Source organism: Mobula birostris, chromosome 5 (genome assembly GCF_030028105.1).
Source record: "Mobula birostris isolate sMobBir1 chromosome 5, sMobBir1.hap1, whole genome shotgun sequence".
Lineage (NCBI taxonomy): Eukaryota > Metazoa > Chordata > Chondrichthyes > Myliobatiformes > Myliobatidae > Mobula > Mobula birostris.
This window is the reverse complement of record NC_092374.1, coordinates 170,709,626-170,734,060: the sequence shown is the minus strand read 5'-3', so window position 1 is coordinate 170,734,060 and position 24,435 is coordinate 170,709,626. Positions and strand designations below refer to the sequence as shown.

At 43.3% G+C, this 24,435-nt stretch overlaps 1 protein-coding gene across 1 annotated transcript in view; it reads left to right on the top strand.

Moving 5' to 3' along the window:
- tmtc4 (transmembrane O-mannosyltransferase targeting cadherins 4) overlaps positions 1–24,435 on the top strand; it is a 39,144-nt gene that overhangs the window by 430 nt on the left and 14,279 nt on the right. The window contains exons 2-15 of the mRNA XM_072258857.1: positions 226–439; positions 1,657–1,772; positions 4,907–5,123; positions 5,806–5,893; positions 6,731–6,828; positions 6,936–7,028; positions 8,691–8,852; positions 11,566–11,768; positions 13,449–13,623; positions 13,723–13,854; positions 15,176–15,255; positions 15,667–15,774; positions 16,146–16,287; positions 18,039–18,153. Of these exons, the coding sequence (XP_072114958.1) occupies positions 278–439; positions 1,657–1,772; positions 4,907–5,123; positions 5,806–5,893; positions 6,731–6,828; positions 6,936–7,028; positions 8,691–8,852; positions 11,566–11,768; positions 13,449–13,623; positions 13,723–13,854; positions 15,176–15,255; positions 15,667–15,774; positions 16,146–16,287; positions 18,039–18,153 (1,891 nt within the window). The 5' untranslated portion in view covers positions 226–277. The remainder of the gene's footprint in view (positions 1–225; positions 440–1,656; positions 1,773–4,906; positions 5,124–5,805; positions 5,894–6,730; positions 6,829–6,935; positions 7,029–8,690; positions 8,853–11,565; positions 11,769–13,448; positions 13,624–13,722; positions 13,855–15,175; positions 15,256–15,666; positions 15,775–16,145; positions 16,288–18,038; positions 18,154–24,435) is intronic.

Genomic DNA, 24,435 nt, shown 5'->3' with positions numbered 1-24,435 from the left:
TAGCCCCTCCAGAAGTAGTTTATTGTTTACAACGTGCTGAAGGGTCCTATTCGAGGTTTTCATTGTGTGTGTGTGTGTGGGTGACATTGCAATGTAGGAGCCCATTCACCAGGATCTGTAGCTATTAAACTATACATTCAGTCCATCATTTTCTGCCCCATTAAGATGAATGTCCTGAATTCTCAGAAACTGTTTATCCATATCTTACTCTGTTCTCCATCCCAGGTTATGGATAGGCGAAAACCAGAGTCACAGTGGTGGCCCAGGATTTAGCACGATGCTGCAGAGTGAATGGAGCTTGGACAACGCTCTACCCATCCCCCAACTCCCTCATCCCTGGGCAAGGGCCGTTGTTGCTTCACTGGCCCTTCTGTGCTTTGGCATCAGTTACGATGGAGACTTTGTCTTTGACGATTCAGAGGCTATAATCAACAATATGGTATGAGATTCAAATTTGAAAATCCTGACACTTAAAACTAGTTGATATTGTACATCCATCACCTACCAGTTTGTGCTCCTTCTCCCTCCCTACCCCCCTTGATTTGGGCTTCAGTCCTCTTCTGGACCTGATGAAGGGTCTCAGCCTGAAATGTCAACTGCGTATTTCTCTCCATAGACGCTGCCTGACCTGCTGAGTTCCTGCAGCTTTATTTAGACATACAGTGCAGACAAGCCTTTCTAGCCTAACGAGCTGCTGTAACCCACCTATTTAACCCCAACCTAATCACAGGACAATTTATAGTTAACTTTTCTAACCGGTTCCTCTTTGTGCTGTGGGAGGAACCAGTGCACCCAGAAGAACCCAATGTGCACACGGGAAGAATATACAAGCTTTCTTACAGAGGACGTGGGAATTGAACTCCGAACTACAATGCCCTGAGCTGCAATGGTGTCCCACTAACTGCTACACTATCGTGGCGCCCATTTTTGTGTGTCTTGCTCAAGAAAAGGGAGAATCTTATGTAATGTGCCTAGGCAGGCAGTTGAAATGTCAGTGGGAGAGCATTGATCCTAACTTTGTGACTTTCAATACAGTTACAGGAAGAGGTAAGGATGGCTTGTAAATTCAGGTCCTAAATTGATTAATAAGGCGAGACCAGGCAGACATAGACCTGGAAGAATAAAGATCACCTTTCAAGTGGGCTGCACGGTGGCGTAGTGGTTAGCGCAGAGCTTTACAGTACAGGCGACTGGGGTTCAATCCCCACCAGTGCCTGTTTGCACTTTCTCCCCGTGGCTGTGTGGGTTTCCTCCAGCTGCTCCAGTTTCCACCCACAGTCCAAAGACCTACCGGTCGGTAGGTTAATAGGTCGTTGTAAATTGTCCTTTAATTAAACTAGGATTAAATTGGGGGATTGCTGGGTGGGGTGGAAAAAAAGGGCTGGAAGGACCTATTCCACACTGTATCTCAACAAACAAATAAACAATTCCAAGGAACCCCAAATGTCAGGTGATTTTCTAAGGCTAGGTAAAGAAAGGAAGCCTGTGGCAGTTAAAGGAGCTGGGAACAGGGGAGTATTGAGAGTGTGTGGGCTACTTAAAAATAAATTAGAAGGGCAAAAGGGGGCTGAAGTGAGTCCAACTGCCTGATTTCATGATAACTGTGTGAAAATGATATGTCGATCATTTAACTTCTGGCATTTTTTTGTGTGTCAGGACCTTAGACCCGAAACATCACTTGGCAATCTTTGGGAGCATGACTTCTGGGGAACTAATCTTATTAGCAATACCAGTCACAAATCCTACCGACCACTTACAGTGCTTACGTTCAGGTAAGTCTGTGTGTTATTGTGAAAGGATTTGGTCCATTTTTAAAATCCAGCTCTACCTTATACCTTCAATCTGTGATCTGTCCTCCTCTGTTGGCAATACAAGCCTATTTTAGGAAGGCACAAGAGACTGCAGATGCTTAAAATCTGGAGCAACACACAGAGGCAGTGGAGGTGAAGAAATTGATGAACTCTGCACGGGTGCAGGAAGTGGCACCAATGCAGTCGTCCGTGTAGTGGAGAAAGAGTTAGGGAGTAGTGTTGGGGGACGTTTGGAACATGCATCATCCCTGCAGCCAACGAGATGGCAGGCCTAACTGGGGCTCATGTTTGTGAAGGGCCAAGACGGAAGTTGTTGAGTGAGTACTGCCAGCAGAGGGGAATGGTGGTGGAGAGGAACTAGTTGGATCTGTTTTCCAGAAAGAAACAAAGTCCAGAGGCCTTCCTGATGAGGGATAAAAGTGTAAATGAAGAAAATAACAAATCCACACCTCCAGTTTAGAATCTCAACCCAAGGACCAATTCTGTCCTTCTCCATAATTATCTTGAACTTATTGGAATTATGGTCACTAGATCCAAAGCATTCCCCTGCACACACTTTTACCAGTCCTATCTCATTCCCTAATAGAAGATCCAATATTACGCCCTGTCTAGTTGGGACCTCTACATACTGATTAAGGGAACTTTCCTAAACAAATTTGACAAACTTTGTCCCATTCAATCCTTTTTACGGTTTGGGAATCCCAGTCAACATGTGGAAAGTTAAAATCATCTATTATTGCAACCTTGCGTTTCTTGCTGTCTTCTAGCTCTCTACAAATTTGCTCCTCTAAATCCCTTTCGTATTCCTCAGTTCCACCCATAGAGCCTCAGTAGGTGGGCTCTCCAGTCTATCCTGTCTGAGCATGTTTGTGGCACTTTCCCTGATGAGTAATGCTGCCCACCCCACCTTTGATACCTGCCCCTCTATCGAAGCTAAAACAAAGCCCTGGAATATTAAGCTGCCGGTTGTGTCTTTTCTATAACCAAGTCTCACTAATGGCTAAACTACCATATTTCCACATGCTGATCACGCTAAAAGCCGGGGGTTCCCAACCCAGGCTCCACGGACCCCTTGCTTATTCCAGGTTTCATGACAGGCCATGGCTTGACCTCTCAGTGCTCTCTGCCATACATCTGTAAAAACTTGCATACCTATTTAGTGGCATACCTTTCTGTGATTGCGTCAATGTGTTGCTCCTCTGACATGTCGATACCCAGGAGCTTGAAGCTTTTTATCCTTTCCACATCGACTCGACGAGGTGCAATGCTTGTACATCCAGGGTGTATTAGTCATACTATTTATTTGTTACTTAGTGTGCCTTAACAAGTGTGTAGTCCTAATTGTATATCCAAGTCTAAGGAAAATTAGATCAATGGTCTTTAACTGTTGTTTCACCTGGTAACATAACATAGGAGAGATTGCATGGACTAGGCCTGTATTCTCTAGGTTTAAGAAGGATGTTGGTCACCCATCTTGTGAAAGGAGCTTACAGAGGAAGGTGTAGAGGCAGGAACGGTTACAATGTTTAAAGGACATTTACAAAGGTTTCAAGGGATATTGGCCGAATGCAGGCAATTGTGGCTAGCTTGAATAGTCAAGGTGATCTGAAGGGCCTGTTTTTATGCTGTATGCTGAGTGTGGGCACGTGGCCAAGTGGTTAAGACGTGCGACTAGCGATCTGAAGCCCCAGCTGAGGCAGCGTGTTGTGTCCTTGAGCAAGGCACTTAATCACACATTGCTGTGCGACGACACTGGTGCCAAGCTGTATGGGTCCTAATGCCCTTCCCTTAGACAACATCAGTGTCATGGAGAGGGGAGACTTGCAGCATGGGCAACTGCCGGTCTTCCGGACAACCTTGCCCAGGCCTGCGCCCTGGAGAGTGAAGACTTTCCAGGTGCAGATCCATGGTCTCGCAAGACTAACTCTAAAAAGACATGATGTCTTTAGCACTTAGAATATTCTCATGGGGTTGATCAAGCTGTATGCAAGATAAACATATCCTTGGCTAGGGAATCTGAAATCAGTGGGTCACAATCTCCAAATAAGCTGTATACCATTTTGGACTGGATAAGGAGAACCAATTTCATTCAGAAGTTGGAGAAACTTTGAAATTCTTTACCCTAGAGTACTGTAGTCACTGTATCCATTCAAAACATTGATAGATTTCTGGCTATTAAGGAAATCAAGAGCTCTGGGAATAAGCAGGAGAAGGTGACGTTGAAGTGAAAGTTTAGCCGTGATCTTGATGAAAGCTATAGCAGGCTAAAGGAGACAAATGGCAGCCTTCTGCTTCTATTTTGTGTGTATTTATGTAGCCCCCTGGTAAGCCTCAGGCTCACTCAGCTCGCTTTCGTCTAGGGGGAGCAGCCTTCGGCCCCGCCAGACTGGGTATTCAAGTTTGTGTGGATGCTGTGTGATGTACCCGACCCTGCCAAATAACAGACAATACACCATATGCGAATAATGATTACACTATATAGATCTTACTGGAACTATGTAATTAATAGAGATAAAATATAAAAGGAAAATAAAAGGCGCCAAACTTATCAAAGTTCAACCACTTTGTGCACAACAGTTGGAGCTCAATTAATGGAGTCTTCTTTCCACCATTCGATCCCCTCCGACCGCCTGGGACCAACCACGGTGGTCGACCAGACGCTCCACACTAGTCTGTCTTCGTCTCCTCTCCTCTCCGAACACCCTGGGCCTCGGACCCCCGCTCGGGGTCCATTCCGCCGCCCAGCTTACAGCATCGTTTCTCCTCTCTCTATCCACATCGCGCCTCTCTCCCTCAACGCCCACGAAAAACAATACCTTACAGACACACAAGAAAGAATAACATCTATCCCAATTGGTTTGTCCCTCTCTTATCAATAATATAACCCAAACAAGCAGAGAGAGAGAACTCCTTACATCGCAGTTATTATTACAGAAAAGCCATTTTAATTATAACATAACAAAGAAGCCATTTTGTTAGCCTTCGCAGTAACATAAAGGAAGAAACCCCTTACATTCATATAACATAATATCTTATATCAGCATATCATAGCACACTTCTGCATAAGTTTTTGACTTGTCTATGTTTTCTTCTAGGTTGAACTATCTCGTGGCTGGAGGATTGCACCCAATTGGATTTCATGTAGTCAACATCGCATTGCACAGTGTAATTTCTGTAATGATGCTTGATGTGTTCTCAGTACTTCTGGGTGGTCTGGTACATGATGAAAGAGGGAAGCTGCTTAATAAGGCACCAAAGGCATCATTTCTAGCTGCTTTGCTCTTTGCTGTTCATCCAGTGCACACTGAGAGTGTAAGTAGGCATTTCAAGGCATGTTTAAGAAATGACTGGTGGGGTCACATCAGTTTATATCATAATAGTTGTGTCCATCACTAATACTGCACTTTTCATATTTCACCTGGGCAGTTCAGGTAGTGTAATGGAAGTTCAAATTTATTTCATTTTTATTAGGACAGTTTTCAATCTTCAGGAACTTTATCTTCAATAATAGTCGAAGATTTTTTATTAGAGAGATTTTGACATGGAGCTACGTTATAGGGCACAGAGGCAAGGGATTAGTGCTTGTTTGTGGAGGGATACGGTCCCAAAGAACAAGGAGAGGGAATTCCAGAGCATAGGAGCTGGGCCACTGAAGGACTCCTGTGTATGGGGAATCAATAGAGGCTGGTATTAGAAGTGATCACATTTTGTTGGGATTTGTTTGGCTGGAAGAGATAACAGAGGTCGGGAAGTGCCAGCCCTGAAGGAAGGACTTAAATGTAAGGTGAGGATTTTAAAATGGAGATGTTACTATACAGGGAACCAGTGAAGATCAGCCCGCAAATGGTGAGTGCAATGTGGTGGGAGTTAGGACATGGGCAGCAGATCTTGTGATGAGCTGAAAGTCAGGGAGGGTAAAGACTGGGCAAGAGGGCGTGGGTTACATTGATTGTCTAACATTGACGAGAGCAATTTTCTGATTTATGTCTTCTAGGTTGCTGGTATTGTTGGTAGAGCAGACCTGCTCTGTGCTCTGTTTTTTTTATTGTCCTTCATCAGTTACTGTAAAGCCTTCAGGAAGTGTACGTATAATCATCATTGTCCTTCAGTTACTGTAAAGCCTTCAGGAAGTGTACGTATAATTGTTAAGTGTCATTGTTTGTAGAATGCTTGTACCACACATCTTGGAGATCACTGCTTGCGAGTAGAGACAGTGCAAAAGTCTTTATGTATAGCTAGGGTGCCCAAGATTTTTGCACAGTACTGTATTTGTCAATGTGGAGTGCAGAGTGAGTTTGTACTCTGGCAGGAGTAAAGGAAGTTGGGAAAGCTGAGGATGGATTGTCACGGGAGGAGTGTGGGACAGGTGGTAGAGAATGTGTGCTGGGCTGGTAGGTGGCATGGGTGCAGACACATCCAGCCCCGAGACATGAGGCAAGGTTACTTGATTCCAGTCAATTGCTTTATTGATCATGACAGAATGTCTCTGGTGCTTCCTGCTCCTCCCCCTCTTCCTTTGCCTTTTCCCAACCATGATTTCCCTCTCCATGCTCCCTTCCCACTCTCAGGCCACAATAGAGACCCATATCAGATCAGGTCTATCATCACTCGCATATGGCATGAATTTTTTTGCTGCAGCAGCAGTACAGTACAATATGTAAAATTACTGCAGTCCTGTGCAGAGGTCTTAGGCACTCCAGCTATATATATATATGTGCCTAATACTTTTGAACTGTACCATAGATAGTGGAGTGGACTAGTTAATTTGACCATGGAAGACCATGGGATCGGGTCGAAGAGTAAGGCCTGGGTGGGATATGGTTGTTGCAATTCAGATATGTTTATTATGATACTGCTTTTACGCTGTGGTAGTTGTAGATGAGAATTAAGGCTAATAATTGCATTATATGTTATTCTAGATGATGTGGCTGCAGAGTTCTCCCTTTGCTGGATTTTTGCCAGCCTGTTGCTTTGTGCAGTTGCAATGCTTTGCAAGGAACAGGGTATCACGGTGCTGGTGAGAAAGTTTGTTGCTTACAGTTGGAAACTGATGCTCTACTTTTCCTCATATTTTCTATCTCTTGCAGTTGTTGTTCATGTTCCCTTTTTTGTCTGTCCTCACAGGGTGTGAACATAGTGTTTGATGCACTAGTGGTTTGCAAAGTGGATATCTTACAGCTCGGAGTAACCCTGTTAGGGAAAGACAAAACATCTGAGGTAAAAAATGACACTCCTATTATGTCTCACTCAGGACATCCTGATGTACTTTAAAGTTAATGATATACTTTTAAAGTCTGCTTATTGTTGTAATGTGACGTACACCGCTCCTAATTCACACAAAATAAGTTCCCACAAATAGCAGTGTGATAATCAACAGATAATCTCCCTTTAGCATGATTTTGGTTGATTCAGGGATGAATAGAGACTCTAGGAAAGAAGAAATAACTAGGGAAATTAGAGGATCAGCACTCCATATTCCTCCTGGGTGGTCTCAACCTGGTGGCATCAACATTAAATTCTTAAACTTTTGGCAAATGCTCTTTCTCTTTCCATTTGCCCCTCTTTTCTCTCTCCACCTGATCCAACTGGCCCCCATCATTGTAACACTTTCTTGTTCCTCACCCGCTCCATCTGCCCATCGTCAGCACACCCCTTCAACTGGTTCATCTCCCCATCTCTCTGTCGTCCATGCTTTACCTTCCTCTCCTATCAAATTCCATCTTCTCCAGCCCCTTTGTCACTTTCACCAGTCACCGCCCAGCTTCTGACATCATTCCCATTCTCCTTAACTCCCCCCTCCCCTCCCCTGCATATCATCTCCTCACCTGGATCCACTCTTGCTTCACCCTACTGCCAACTCTTTTTAAACTGGCCACCTTCCCTTTTTTTCAGTCCGGATGAAAAGTCTCGACCTAAAAAAATCAACTGTCCATTTTCCTCCACAGATGCTACTCAACCCACTGAGTTTGTCCAACAGATTGTCGTTCTAGATTCTAGCATCTACAGTCACTTGTGTCTGAGGTTAAGCTGGATAAACGCACAAAGGCAAGAGAGAGTTGGTGATGGGGAGAGGAGGAAGAAAAGTGGGAGGAGGTTTCTGTTGAAACACCAGCATGGAGCAGAGGAGCTGGATAAATTCTGGATAAAGGAAGGAACTGTAGGATATAGTTGGAATACGTGATGAGGATTGTGAGAGGGCTCATGTGGAGCATGTTGTGCTGAAGATTCTGAGCAACTTAATTGCATTTGAAGGCCTGTTTCTGTGCAGTACATTCTGTGTAATTTTATTTAGAGTACATTGCTTTCGTTGTTGACCTGTACAACATGAAACAGGCCCTTTGGTTCAGATTATCCATGCTGACTGTATTGTCTAGCAAGTTCATTTCATCTGCCTGCTTTTGGCCCGTAGCTCTCTGATAAGTGCTTAGACTGGATGTCTTAAATATTGCTAAGATGCCCACCTCAACCACTATTTCTGTCAGCTTATTCCTATTCCACATCAGCCTTTGTGTGAAGAAGCTACCCCTGATGTCGCTTTTAATTATCTTACTTTTGATCTTAAACCTATGCCCTCTTGCTTTCAGCACCCTTCCCTTGTCAGGAAAGTAGAATTGGAGCAACAAACAATCTGCTGGAGGAACTCAGCAGGTCAAGCATCATGTGCAGAAAGAAAGGACTTTTTGATGATTCAGGTCAAAACCTTGGGCAATTCCTTTTCTCCCACAGATGCTGCCAAGTCCTTCCAGCAGGCTGTCTGTTGTGTCCCTTGAATTGGAAGAAGTCATGTGGTACATCGTTATGGTTACTTAGCATTCTTAAAATGTTTTGAAATGTTTGCCTGCACCGGTTCTTTTCATTTTCTGTCCATTTCCTTCTCAGAGAAACCTAACATGGATAAGAGGGTTTTTTACCCGCGTTCTCCTGGTGTCATTGGGCGGAGCCGTGCTGCTATACTGTCGTTGGAGGATCATGGGCACTGGCCCCCCGGCATTCACCGAGGTCGATAACCCAGCCTCGTTTGCCGACAGTGCACTCGTGCGAGTAAGCTTCCAACACTCCTTTTGAAAGTGAAGCCATCCACATTATTATAATCCAAAGCTAGGAAAGCCTTTGTATTTTAAGATCTTAATCATGCCATGATTGTATATATGCTGCAGATAAAATCTTCAGAACATTATTCTCCAAATGAGCCTCTTCTCAATCCTCTTCATGTCCTTCTGTTGCTTTTTTTCTAAAGTCTTTATCCAGATGTTATCCTATGTATTATGAATTTTAATGAATCAAGTTTCCCAGTCGCTGTGTGCAATAATCTTCCATATGTGATTTTCATTTCTCCATTCAGGTGTTGGAAATATTGCATTATACATAACTGGTTAAGGCTCAGCTGGAATACTGTGTCCATTCTAGGCACTGGTCTCTTGGAAGGAGGTCATGTCCTTAGGGCAGCTAGAGAGGAACTATAACTGGAATGTGTCCATGAATGAGGGTGGGGGAAGATGGAATTGTTTTCCTTCATGTGAAGATAGTTAAGGGAAGTTTAAAATATGAAATAGTTTTGATAGAGTGAATGCTCAGGCAAAGTTTCCTTAACCATAAAACGCAAATTTAAGGTAATTGGCAAAAGTTGCTATGAGGGAGTGTTACATTTTTGTTATAAAAGAGATTATACCATTCAAAAACATGATGTATTGAATGACTTTCAAGATATTTAGACATCTTAAAAATGAAGTATTTGCGAAGGGTTTGAAAAAGGAGCAAAGATATGGAGTCAACCAGAGAGTTCTTTCAAAGAACCAGCATACATATAGTGGGCCGAATGCCCCCCCCAGTGCTGAATGACTGTTATGTGAGCTCTTCATTTGTAGTACTGAATGCCCATTGCTCTTCTGCTCCAACACCTGCTAGCAACAATATCACAGAATCTCACTCCTTGAAGCTTCTTGCAATGGCACACATAATACATAGAACTTCAAGACAGTGATAATAATTGTGATTCTGATTATCTGCAGATTTACTATAGGCAGATCTATATAGTCATAAGGATGGCCATGTGTTACTGGAAACATTGGCAAATGGTTCCTCTAGAGCTCTTACCTGTATTGCCCAGGGATCCTTTTTGCCATGAATTGGATTAAATCCATGGTTCCTTGTTGGTAAGTTCTGAAATATCATTGATCTGTTTGTGGCCAGAATGAGGGTAAAGAGCAATGGTCGGGTACGTGGTCTAAACCAGGGTCAGAAACTCTAGCTTTTTTTTAGATTATGTGGACACTCAGTCCTCGTTTATTGTCATTTAGAAATGCATGCATTAAGAAATGATACAACGTTCCTGCGGAGTGCTATCACGAAAAAACAGGACAAACCAAAGACTAACACTGACAAAACCACATAATTATAACATATAATTACAGCAGTGCAAAGCAATACCGTAATTTGATAAAGTGCAGACCATGGGCACGGTAAAATAAAGTCTCAAAGTTCTGATCTAGTCCCAATAGCAGCCGGCAAAAGAGAGAAACTCTCCCTGCCATAAACTTCCAGGCGCCGACAACTGCCGATGCATTGGAAGCACCTGACCACAGCCGACTCTGAGTCCGTCCGAAAATTTCGAGCCTCCGACCAGCCCCTCCAATACAGCCTCCCGAGCACCATCCTCTCCGAGCACTTTGACCCCGCCCCGGCCACCGAACAACAAGCAAAGCCGAGGACTCGGCCTTCCCCTCCGGAGATTCTGGATGACACAGTAACAGCAGCAGCGAAGCAGGCATTTCAGAAGTTTCTCCAGATGTTCCTCCGTGCTCTCACGTCCGTCTCTATCAAATCAGGATTGTGCACGGCACCCTACTTGATAGATAACAGATATCATTCACCGGAGTGACCGCTGCGCGCTGCATCGCGTTGCCATCTTCTCCTCCTCCTCAATGAAACTTAAGTTTATATCCATGGAGGGTTTGGTCCTGTATTTCAGTGCACCCTTAGTGCCATTGCCAGAGGTGGTGTGAAACCATGTTTCTTTATTAACCACAAAATCTCTGTCCCCACTACCCTCACAAGTAATGAGCACTTACTGCATCTGCCTTTGCCTCAAATCCCTCTCAATCTTCAGGATTTCGAATGTCTCAGTCTTGTACTAATAATGAACAATTAACTTAAAAGTATGTTTGTAGAAGAGAGTCCAAAACGCCTCCATTCTCTGTATGGTGCAACACACACACACAAGATGCTGGAGGAACTCAACAGGCCAGGCAGCATCTGTGGAAAAGAATAACCGTTGATGTTTTGGTTCGAGACCCTTCATCAGGACTGGATGTTCTGGATTTCTAGCATATGAAAAACCTCTTGTGTTTATGACTCCCCATGTGGAAAATGGTTTCCTACCCTTCTTTTGAAATGCCTGGCTCTACTTTCATCCTAGACTTTCCCAATTATGGGGGTGTGGTTCATCTCTATGTTTCCTTGTGGATATCTTGAGAACTATGATTAAGTTATTCAGTATCCTTAAATTCTAAGGAGTGCATCCCCAGTTCATCTGAACTCTCCTTGTTACTTAGTTCTTTGAGTCCAGACACCACACTGCTCTCCTTCCAACATACCCTTCCTAGGGCTGATGCTCAGATATGCTCACAGTGTTCCAGGTACGGTCTAACCAACTGTGCAGTTGTCCAGTTCTCATGATGTAAATCCAGTATTTTAGCAGCATGGTTTTCTATTTTTAAAAAAAACTAATGTTGGGTTTGTTTATTTTATTTAACAGACTATTAATTATAATTACTATTACTCTCTGAATGCATGGCTACTCGTGTGTCCCTGGTGGCTGTGCTTTGATTGGTCGATGGGCTGTTTACCCCTGATTAAATCATTCAGCGAATTTAGAATTCTTGCCCTTCTTGCTCTTTGGTTCTTCCTTATTGGAATCATCTGGCAAAGTTTATTCTCCAGAAGCCCAGATGAAAGAAGGTAAATTTGCCTTTATAGACCCTCACCTTTGCCAGCTGCATATGAAGTATATTTCTTTGCATGCTATCATAAGGTTATCTGGGGAGAAAGATCTGTGTTCATACTTAGTACTAAACCTACAAATGAATTTGTGAAGTTGCTGCCTCATTGTGTTCCTGACATGAAAAGTGAACTAAAGTACCGAGTTTAGGATGCCGTGGTAACATAGCAGTTAAGGCAACGCTATTAAAGCTCGGGGTGCCAGAGTTCAAATCCAACACTGTCTGTAAGGTGTTGGTACTTTCCTCCCCAGGAATGCGTGTATTTTCTCCGGGTGCTCTGGTTTCCTCCCAGAGTCCAACATACTGGTTAGGAGGTTAATTGGTCATTGTAAATGGTCCTGTGATTAGGCTAGGGTTGAAATTTGCTGGGTAGTGTGGCTTGTATAAAGATAAATAAGATGTGGGCCAGTCATTTAAAACAGGAGTGTTGAAGTTTTGTTTTTCCCCGGAGGCTGGTATGCGCTTTCAGGCTTTCTTTAAATCTGCCGGATGGGAAAAGGGATAAGAGAGAATGAAATGGGGTCTTTGATTATGCTAGCAAGGCAGCAAGAATTCCATGATGTATCCTCAACACTCCACGGATTCTTGAAATCACAATCAGAGCAGTTGCAATATCAAGCCATGATGTATCCAGATGGGATGTTTCCTATGGTACATGCATAAGAATTGGTGAGGGTCAACAGGGAGGTCTATGTTTCTTTAGACTCCTGAGGAATAAAGGTATTACTGAGCTTTCTTGAACATGGCATCCACGTGGTTGGAGAAGGGAAAGGGTAATTTTGAAAATAGTGATAACCTTTGTATTATTGAAGTAGCCACCTCAAATAAAACTCATTACATTAATGGCCAGAAAGTATCAATGTGAATGATGCACTTATTGTGGCAAGGCATTAACATGAGGAGAAATCTACTGTATAGAAAAAGGCCATTCAGCCCATCGGCTCTTTATGTCCCATTCAGGGCTCCTTCCACTCTACTCCAGCTCCCACGGTCACCTTGACTTTCTGTTCCCCTCTCGCTGGTGGGATCCCTGAGATATGTCTCTTTGTTTCCACCACTCCCTGTGGGAGTGAGTTTCTTATTATTGACTGTCAGAATGATAGTAAGGTCATAAATACAAGACAGTTAATATTATAGTTCTGAATGCTACTCAGATAGATTTATGGGTTAGGGCCTTGTACATCTGTTGGACACAAAGTATAGGACTTTTCTGTCAGGACAGCAGGACACATCATTCACTGGTATGCTTAATTTGAGTCACAAGAGTTGTCTGTCTCCTGGGTGATAACTTTTAGAAGTAACTTATTTCCTTAACCCTAACCTCCCCTTGCAAGTTCTGTGACTTTAATGTGATGGGATGGTTTGTACGGAGAAAGCAAAATAATTAAGAGGTTTGAGTGTTTCTAATTCAAAGTCGAGTTTAATGTCAAATGCGTAAATTCATGCATGCAGAGGTGAAATGAATATACAGAGTATTTCTCTGTGAGATGGCTGCACCAATTTTCAGTTAATTTCTTTCCTGTATCTTTTAGGTTGTCTCTAAATGTGGATAGAAAGATTAATACTGGAATGTTAATTTGAGATTTATTTTCTTAATTCAAGCACATTTTAAAACAGATGCCTTTCAATGTGTTTATAGAATTCTTGCCTCTGGGATTACCCTTGTGATCATCCCCTTCCTCCCAGCGTCTAACATTTTCTTCCGAGTTGGGTTTGTGATTGCAGAGAGGGTGATCTATCTCTCCAGCACTGGTTATTGCATCCTCTTGTCGTATGCCATCTGTGTACTATCAAGAAAAGGCAGGCGAATCAAGGTGGGATGATGTTGATTTATTTTACTCTGATATTCATGATTATCAGCACCACTAATTACAGATTGCCAATTAAATTTTTTGCTCTGTGATTTTCTTTAGAGCCTCCTCTCTGCTGCTCTGTTGGGCTTGGTAACGCTGAATGTCATGCAATGTATCCGACGCAGCAGTCACTGGAGATCAGAGGAAGCTCTGTTCACAAGTGCCTTATCAGTGTGTCCCTTCAATGCCAAAGTAAGACATTGCACACATTTAAAGGAAATCTGATAAATAAACTATTTTATACATTATAAAAATAATTAAAATTACTCTTTATTGCAGATGATCTGAAATAATTGTTTTTGATTGATTACTCCTTTTTAACGGAAGAAAAGTCTGACATGGTGTAACTAATTCTGCATAGCTCTCGAATTGGGACAACATACCAAAATCTTTCCGTTGGCTACCAGTCAGAAGAGTGGCAGAACACTCTTCACTTCGTTCAATAAGTGTAGATCATCTCTACCCCGTTCCTGACAAAGAAGCCATCCACCACCTTAAGCATTGACTTGTACTGATGGTCTACTGTGACTACAGCATGTACCATTCTAAAATGCTCCAAATTTTCCAAAACGGTGCTGGAAAGTGGCAGCTGTTTGTTTGCATCTCCAAAGGGAATCGTCAGGTATTCCCATTTAGGACTACTATAGCTGAAACTCACAGTCACTGCCATGGACACTTCAGTAAGCAATATCTTCTTAAGATGTTTAAAAAACTGTCAATTCTCAAAATCGGTAGTCCCCAGACTGCAGAATCAGGTTGCGAGTGCAGTTCCCCCTTAAGAAAAAAAAACATAGAAAGTGTGCTTGGCTGCAAGTAAGATTGGAACGTATTACCCTTATATCCTCCTTCCCCCCCCCCCACTCCCTACTATCCTGCTGTCGAACGTACAGTCTCTGAAGAATAAAATTAAAGACCTCAGAGTAAGATTGCACTACCTGAGGGACATTAGGTGTCTGCTATCTACTTTGCTTCATGGAAACATGGCTCACCCCCTCCATTTTGGGTGCAGCGCTGCAGTCTCTTAAACGTAGAGGAGGTGGAGTTGATTAACTCATTGTGGTGCACATATCTGACATTTCTGTCGCAGTCCTGCTCACCTGATCTGGAACATCTAGCAGGAGATGTTGTCCATTTAGAGGACAGACTAAGCGCACAAAGCTCACTTCCTCGAATGGAGTGTTGGGTGTAGATGCTGCAGCTGGTACAATTCTGTAAGTTGGCATACAGTGCACAGTGGGATCACTCTCGTGGGATTATAGACATACTGTTTGCAAGTAGCACTGACCTTAACTAGAGTTGAAGATCTGTACCTGCCGTAGTTAAAAGACCTGTATACCAGAGAATCTGGCATTGATAATTTTCCCTCCCTCCTCCCAGCATGGTGTGAGTGAGCAGAGGCAAGATGGCAGTACTGACAGCATACTGCTTTCAGTATATCATGTGTACACCAGGCCTGGCATTGCTGTAACATACACACTGAACCATCAATAGCCAGCTTTCTGTTTGACTACAGGTGCACTACAATGTTGGCAAGAACTTAGCTGACCGAGGAAAAGAAGAGTCTGCAATTCTGTACTACAGAGAAGCTGTGAGGTATTGCTACTCCTAAATTAATTAGTTTGCAGAGTCCTTTTTAACTGGACACAACTTTCTCTTTATGGTTATGTTAGAGCCATAACATGGGGTGGCACGATATCATAGCAAGCAGCAAATCACTTGACAGTGCCAGTGATCGCCTTCAGGGTTCAATTCCTGCCTCTGCCTTTAAGGAGTTTGTACGTTCTCTCTGTAACCGTGTGGGTTTCCTCTGGTTGCTTTGGTTTATCCCACCTTCCAATGGTTGGAGCAAGTAAGTTGTCGCAACACTTGCGGGCGGCCCAACACAATCCTTGATGATTTGATTTGATGAACAAGATGCATTTGACTGAATATTTCGATGCTTTGATGTGCATATGACAAATAAAGCTGATCTTTAGAAATAACAAAAATCCTTATTTTCCATAGGCTCCATCCAACGTACGTTCATGCTATGAACAACCTGGGAAACATCTTGAAAGAAAGGAAGGAGCTTCATGAAGCTGAGAAGTTGCTCTCTAGTGCCGTGGCCATTCAGTAGGTTTTAGCTTGTTTCTGATTTCATTTAAGAACAGATCACTAATGGGTGTTACAATTCTGCCAATGCTCCCTTATCATATTTACATATCTCAAACCTTCCACAAGACAGTCAACATCCACCCAATTACTTCACAATGCTCCAGAACTTGATTTTTCTTTTTTTATTCATCATTTTCTGACAATGGAAGACTTCCTTTTCATTTGAAGCCTGAGTGAGTGAGTGAGAGAGAGAGAGAGAGAGAGAGTGAATGAATGAATGCAGCATAATGGCCAAAAGCCCTCTTTTTGGGATGCATTTTCTGTATGATATTCTGTTCATATCATATTTGAAAAGCCTGAGGTTTTCACCTTCGGTTTCTGATGTACAGGCCTGATTTTGCTGCTGCATGGATGAATCTGGGAATTGTACAAAACAGTTTGAAAAAGTTTGAAGAGGCTGAAAAGAGTTACTGGACAGCAATAAAATACAGGAAAAGATATCCAGACTGTTACTACAATCTCGGACGCCTGGTAAGTCTGTGTGGAGACTGGGCTCAGTGTATCTAATTTTCAAAAAAATCTTAATGTGGACTATTTGTGTGAAACTGATGTCATTCATGACAAGACTTTTCTACTTATAGAGGAGACCAGAACCTAAGGGGTCATCAATATTAAACAGTTGCTAATAAATCCAACCAGGAATTCTGGGAGTCTCCCTGCAAAAAAAAATGAACAAAAATGGATCAGACACATCGACCTCCTCCCGCACAAAAACAAACAAAATGGATCAGGCACATTGTTCGCGCCCCCCCCCAATCCCTCCTCCCAAAAAAAAAAGAACAAAACAGATCAGGCATATCGACCACCCCCCAAATCCCCCCTCCTGTACAAAAAACCCTGAACAAAACGGATCAAACACATTGACCCCCCCCCCCACCAATCTCCCTCCCCGTACAAAACAAAACCAAGAAGATCAGGTGATAAAACATAGAATATAAAAACTCTAAGACTGGAAAAAGAGTCTATAGTTCAAATTCACATCCAACACTCAGAAAAAACCTGGACAACACACTCTGGGAGCAGCGACAGGCTCTCCTCTCTCCGACACAGAGCAACCGATCAAGTGGTAAGCAGCGGCACTCACTCCCTGCACTCGCTTCGATGCTTCAATATGGAGGGGAATAAGCAGGCGATATTTTGGGCCGGGACCCTTCACCGGGATTGGTCCGAAATGTAGACTGTTTATTCCTGTTCATATATGCTGCCTGACTAGCTGAGTTCCTCCAGCATTTTGTGTGTGTTGTTGAAGATTTCCAGCGTCTGTGGAATCCCTTGCCCTTACTGTATGTTCCCGTTCTCAATGTGCTTGGCTGAGAGATCTCCTTCCCTTGGGTGAGTAATATATCTGCATCCCTCTCACTGGGCCTCATACACCAACCTGGCTTGTTAACTGACTCTGCTAACAGCCCTGTGACTCAGCAGTGAGAAGGCCGCCTTTCAGAACCAATACATGTCTACGGTCAGTATTTGGTGTTCAACCAAACAGGAATGTTGGGATGTTCCAATTCAAGTCCAGAAATGACAGATCATATACCAGCATAACATGATAAAGAAAGTATATTTATCAATTTTCAACTTTATCAAACAATTAACAGAGAAAGAAAAAAATAAAAGGGCCCATTACAGATAAACCAGCCTAAATGTGCACATAAATGTGGGAGCTAATTTCTGTAGTAGCTGGGAGTAGCTTTACTCACGGTGTTGAATTCTCTTCACCAACCACAGGTAGAACTTCCCTTTTTGGAATCTTCAGCCTTGTGAAGTGCTCCTTACAATAGTGTCTCCCCTTCAAATGGGATCCTCCAGGTGTCTTTCCTGGTCGTCTTCTCTCTGCAGCTCCCGCCAAAAGACCCCAAACCAGACTACTGTCCTTCAGAAAACTCTTCCTGCCCGGCTCTGGAGAATGTTCCATGCCATCCCACTCCTGATTGGCTGACACAATTGGACAATGTGGCCAAACCACTTTTTCCAGCAGGACCACAGTGCTTTTACAGAAAACTGCTAAAATAAAATACCTCACAGCATAGCAGTAGAAATCTTAACTAGGGCATTACGTATCATTGGTCCCTTCACTTGGTCTCTGACATGTACAAGATAATAACCCATGAAATGCACTCCAAGATCCAGCGGGGAGATACAAATGCCCGTTAATGTTGTGGAGAAGGACTTACTGCTCTGAAATCTCTTAATTTAGATACTTCAGCTCTTTCCTTTGCTTTTAGTATGCAGACCTTCATCGAAATGCAGATGCTCTCAGTGCATGGCAGAATGCGACACTTCTCAAACCTAACCATGGTTTGGCTTGGAACAACATGATCATTCTGCTTGATAACACAGGTAACTAGTGTGAGACCATTTATTTTATGTAAGGCAACCTAGTTTAAGATTATTTTGTTTGCAGTGTATATGTTAAAATGAGTATCATTGGAAATAAAATTGCAGCCCATTATTTTGTGGGAAGAGTGATAGATCACCAGAGAAAACTGAACATTGGGAAGGAATCCACCTTCGAGCCATAGGTACTATGGGTGTGAGAGTATCAGCTGCCAGCTATATTTTCTTCCGAAATTCATTTCCAATGAAGCCCAACAGAAACACACTTGGAGTGGCATACAGTGATATTTCCACACACATTTGATAATGGGAAAAGGACAACTTCTTCACGAACTGTGATGCTTTTGCTGCTATCTTGATCGAGACCATTCCAGGCCAAAAATTGTACCTACAAGCATTCTGAACGTAAGTACATCAAGGTAGTAAAAAGAAAAACAGAATAGAGAATGCAATGATGCAGTTACTGAGAAGGTGCAGTGCAGGTAGATAGGTAAAGTGCAAGGGTCACAACAATGTAGAGAGGTCAAGTGTTCATTTTTTTAGTGAACGAGAGTCCGTTCAAGAGTCAGGTAAGTATTAAACAAAGTTCAAGGTGACCCAGTGGTGCAGCTGGTAAAGCCACACCTCACGCTGTCAGCGATCCGGGTTCAGTCCTGACCTTGGCGCTCTCTGTGGAATCTGTATGTTCTCCCTGTGACTGTATGGTTTCCCCTGGCTTCAAAGAAACATAGAAACATAGAAAACCTACAGCACAATACAGACCCTTTGGCCCACAAAGTTGTGCCAAACATATCCCTACCTTAGAATTTACTAGGGTTACCCATTGCCCTCTATTTTTCTAAGCTCCATGTACCTATCCAAAAATCTCATAAAAGACCCTATCGTATCCGCCTCCACCACCGTTGCCGGCAGCCCATTCCACGCACTCACCGCTCTTCGAGTAAAAAAACTTACCCCTGACATCTCCTCTGTACCTACACCCCAGCACCTTAAACCTGTGTCCTCTTGTGGCAACCATTTCAGCCCTGGGAAAAAGCCTCTGACTATCCACACGATCAATGCCAATCATCATCTTATCCACCTCTATCAGGTCACCTCTCATCCTCCGTCACTCCAAGAAGAAAAGGCTGAGTTCACTCAACCTATTCTCATAAGACATGCTCCCCAATTCAGGCAACATCCTTGTAAATCTCCTCCGCACTCTTTCTATAGTTTCGATATCCTTCCTATAGTGAGGTGACCCAAACTGAGCACAGTACTCCAAGTGGGGTCTGACCAGGGTCCTATACAGCTGCAACATTACCTCTCGGCTCCTAAATTCAATTCCACAATTGATGAAGACCAATACACCATACGCCTTCTTAACCACAGAGTCAACCTGCGAAGCTGATTTGAGCGTCCTATGGACTTGGACCCCAAGAGCCCTCTGATCCTCCACACTGCCAAGAGTCTTACCATTAATACTATATTCTGCCATCATATTTGACCTACCAAAATGAACCACTTCACACTTATCTGGGTTGAACTCCATCTGCCACTTCTCAGCCCAGTTTTGCATCCTATTAATGTCCCGCTGTAACCTTTGACAGCCCTCCACACTATCCATAACACTTCCAACCTTTGTCATCAGCAAACTTACTAACCCATCCCTCCACTTCCTCATCCAGGTCATTTATAAAAATCACAAAGAGTAAGGGTCCCAGAACAGATCCCTGAGGCACCCCACTGGTGACTGACCTCCATGCAGAATATGACCCGTCTACAACCACTCTTTGCCTTCTGTGGGCAAGCCAGTTCTGGATCCACAAAGCAATGTCCCCTTGGATCCCATGCCTCCTTACTTTCTCAATAAGCCTTGCATGGGGTACCTTATCAAATGCCTTGCTGAAATCCATATACACTACATCTACTGCTCTTCCTTCATCAATGTGTTTAGTCACATTCTCAAAAAATTCAATCAGGCTTGTAAGGCACGACCTGCCCTTGACAAAGCCATGCTGACTATTCCTAATTATATTATACCTCTCCAAATATTCATAAATCCTGCCTCTCAGGATCTTTTCCATCAACTTGCCAACCACTGAAGTAAGACTCACTGGTCTATATTTTCCTGGGCTATCTCTACTCCCTTTCTTGAATAAAGGAACAACATCCGCAACCGTCCCATCCTCCGGAACCTCTCCCATCCCCATTGATGATGCAAAGATCATCGCCAGAGGCTCAGCAATCTCCTCCCTCGCCTTCCACAGTAGCCTGGGGTACATCTCATCGAGTCCTGGCGTCTTATCCAACTTGATGCTTTCCAAAAGCTCCAGCACATCCTCTTTCTTAATATCTACATTTCTCAAGCTTTTTGGTCTGCTGCAAGTCATCACTACAATCACCAAGATCCTTTTCCATACTGAATACTGAAGGAAAGTATTCATTAAGTACCTCTGCTATTTCCTCTGGTTCCATACATACTTTCCCACTGTCACACTTGAGGTCCTATTCTTTCACGTCTTATCCTCTTGCTCTTCACATACTTGTAGAATGCCTTGGAGTTTTCCCTAATCCTGCCCGCCAAGGCCCTCTCATGGCCCCTTCTGGCTCTCCTAATTTCCTTCTTAAGCTCCTTCCTATTAGCCTTATAATCTTCTAGATCTCTAACATTACCTAGCTCACTGAACGTTTTGTAAGCTTTTCTTTTCTTCTTGACTAGATTTATTACAGTCTTGGTACACCACGGTTCCTGTACCCTACCATAACTTCCCTGTCTCAATGGAACATACCTATGCAGAACTCCTCACACATATCCCCTGAACATTTGCCACATTTCTTCCGTACTTTTCCCTGAGAACATCTGTTTCCAATTTAAGTTTCCAGTTTCCTGCCTGATAGCCTCATAATTCCCCTTACTCCAATTAAACACTTTTCTAACTTGTCTGTTCCTATCCCTCTCCAATGCTATTGTAAGGGAGATAGAATTATGATCACTATCTCCAAAATGCTGTCCCACTGAGAGATCTGACACCTGACCAGGTTCATTTCCCAATACCAGATCAAGTACAGACTCTCCTCTTGTAGGTTTATCTACATATTGTGTAAAGAAACCTTCCTGAACACACCTAACAAACTCCACCCGATCTAAACCGCTTGCTCTGGGGAGATGCCAATCGATATTTGGGAAATTAAAATCTCCGATCACAACAACTCTTATAATTACACCTTTCCAGGATCTGTTTCCCTATCTGCTCCTCGATATCCCTGTTACTATTGGGTGGCCTATAAAAAACAGCCAGTAAAGTTATTGACCCCTTCCTATTCCTAACCTCCAGCCACAGAGACTCTGTAGACAATCCCTCCATGGCGTCCACCTTTTCTGCAGCCGTGACACTATCTCTGATCAACAGTGCCACTCCCCCACCTCTTTTGCCTCCCTCCCTGTCCTTTCTGAAACATCTAAAAGCTGGCACTTGAAGTAACCACTCCTGTCCCTGAGCCATCCAAGTCTCTGTAATGGCCACTACATCATATCTCCAAGTTCTGATCCACGCTCTAAGCTCATCCGCTCTGTTCACAACATTCCTTGCGTTAAAATAGGCGCATCTCAAACCTTCCATCTCAGCACGTCCCTTCTCTATCACCTGCCTATCCTCCATCTCGCACTGTCCACAAGCTTTCTCTATTTGTGAGCCAACCTCCTCTTCCCCAGTCTCTTCAGTTCAGTTCCCATCCCCCAACAATTCTAGTTTAAACTCTCCCCTGTAGCCTTAGCAAACCTCTCCGCCAGGATATTGGTCCCCCTGGGATTCAAGTGCAACCCATCCTTTTTGTACAGGTCACTCCTGCCCCAAAAGAGGTCCCAATGATCCAGAAATCTGAATCCCTGTCCCCTGCTCCAATCCCTCAGCCACACATTTATCCTCCACCTCATTCTATTCCTATTCTCACTGTCGCGTAGCACAGGTAGTAACCCCAAGATTACTACCTTTGCGGACCTGCTTCTCAACTTCCTTCGTAACTCCCTGTAGTCTTTTTTCAGGACCTCTTCCCTTTTCCTACCTATGCCATTGGTAGCAATATGTACCACAACCTCTGGCTGTTCTCCCTCCCATTGTAGGATATCTTGGACGTAATCTTAAACATCCCAGACCCTGGCACATCCAGGGTCCTCCCACATCCCAAGATATGCAGATCAGTGGACCTCTATAGACTGGCCCCAGTGTGCAGGTGAATGGTAGAATCTGGGGGAATTTATTGAAAATAGTAGAATAAAAAATAGGGATTAATGTAAGATTTATGTAAATGAGTGGCTGATGGTGCAGACACGATGGGCCGAATGGTCTTTTCTTGTGCTGTAACTCCTCCTGACTCTATGTCCCTGTCTGATACAGTGTAAGCTCTTCAGCCAAGGAAAGACGCACTGTTTCGAGTTTTAAAGCTTAAAGATTTGATATCTAATAATCTATGCAAGACAGTGTCAACAGATGTTCCAGAATGCAGCCTGTATCTACGGTAATCTGTATTATTTGGCAGTTGCTCGGAGGGGTGCTGTTTATCTGTCACTGTCAGGATCTGTTGCTTAGATTACATTATAGATAAATCATCTGGAATTTGAGCATGACTGTACAAAACTACACCAGCTTCCAGGTTTCCTTTTAATACCTCAATGTAATTGTATACGGTTTAATCTGTCTGAATAGCATGCAAAGCTGGAGCTTTTTACTGTGTATCGATACATGTTACAATATTAATTGTAGCACAGTAGCATAGTGGTTAGTGTAATGCTGTTACAGCACCTGAGACCCAGATTCAATTCCTACCATTGTCTGTAAAGAATTTGTACATTCTCCCCGTGATCGCTTGGGTTTCCTCTGGGTCTCTGATTTTCTTTCACATTCTAAAGATGTACGGGCTCATTGGTCACATGGACATGATTTGGCAGCACAAGAAGTTGGGAGATACCATGCTATATCTCTAAATAAAAAGAAATAATAATATGACTGTATTCAATTCCCATAAGCTGTTTGATCAGCTTCGAGAATGGTAAACATGTGCAATGTTTCGAATGTTTCTAAATTGGACCCAATTTTACCCTAGCCTCCGAGGATTACATTTGCCGCTGGTTCGCCGCCTTCTGTTTTCTACCACTCCCCATAAATCTGATTGTTGTGTAAACCCGGAGTGCACCGACCACAAGTACAACCTTAGTCAAGACAGTAGATACATGTCAGGCGGCTTTGATTACTTTATTAAACTAAGAGGTGGAATGACTATTTCAATATTCCATGGATGCCTTGTGAAAGTATCTGTTGTGCCTGTATTTACACCCTGTCATGGAGCACATTCTGGATTGCGAGAATTTGTTGCCTAAGGGAACTGAATCTGTCCTCTGCTTCGTTGGTCAATTGGCTTCAATTCATGCCCGCTGATTATCAAATTGGGTTTATTTTATTTTATTTAGAGATACAGCACAGTACAGACCCTTCAAGCACACACTGCCCAATTAACCCATGTGACCTACTAACCTGTACACCTTTGGAATGTGGTACCACCCAAAGGAAACACACACAGTCACAGGGAGAGTGTACAAACTCCTTACAGACAGTGGTGAAAATTGAATGCTGATCGCTGGCGCTGTAATCGCCTTATGCTCACCACTACGCTATTGTGCCACCCCAATTATTGTCACGTGCACAAATACAATGAGGTGCAGGTATAATGAAAAACTATGTTGCAGTAGTATTAAGGCATGTAAGTTCAGACAACACATGGTATATAAAATATATATAATTTATATACTGTAAGACAGTGAAGAGAAAGGGAAAAACAGAGTTGGTCTGTCGTGTTCTGCTGCTGAGGAGGAATTAGGGTTATGCAGGATGGTTCAAGAACCTGTTGGTTGAAAGAAAGTGGCTATTCCTGAACCTGGTAAGACTTTAGGCTTGTGTACCTCCTGCCTGACAATATCACCAAGAACAGGGAACCAAGAACTGGATGGTGGGAATCCTTGAGGATAGATGCTACCTACATGAGGCAGTGCCTCTTGTAGATACTGTCAATGGTGGGGAGAGCTTTGCCCACTACTCTGTATGGCCACTTATGTTCCTTTGCATTGGAATTGTCAAACCAGGCGGTGATGCAACCAGTCAGGATACAGGTGTCCCCCGCTTTTCGAACGTTCGCTTTACGAAACCTCACTGTTACGAAAGACTTACATTAGTACCCTGTTTTCGCTTTCAGAAGGTGTTTTCACTGTTACGAAGAAAGGCAGCGCGCCATAAAAAAATCAGTGCGCGAAAA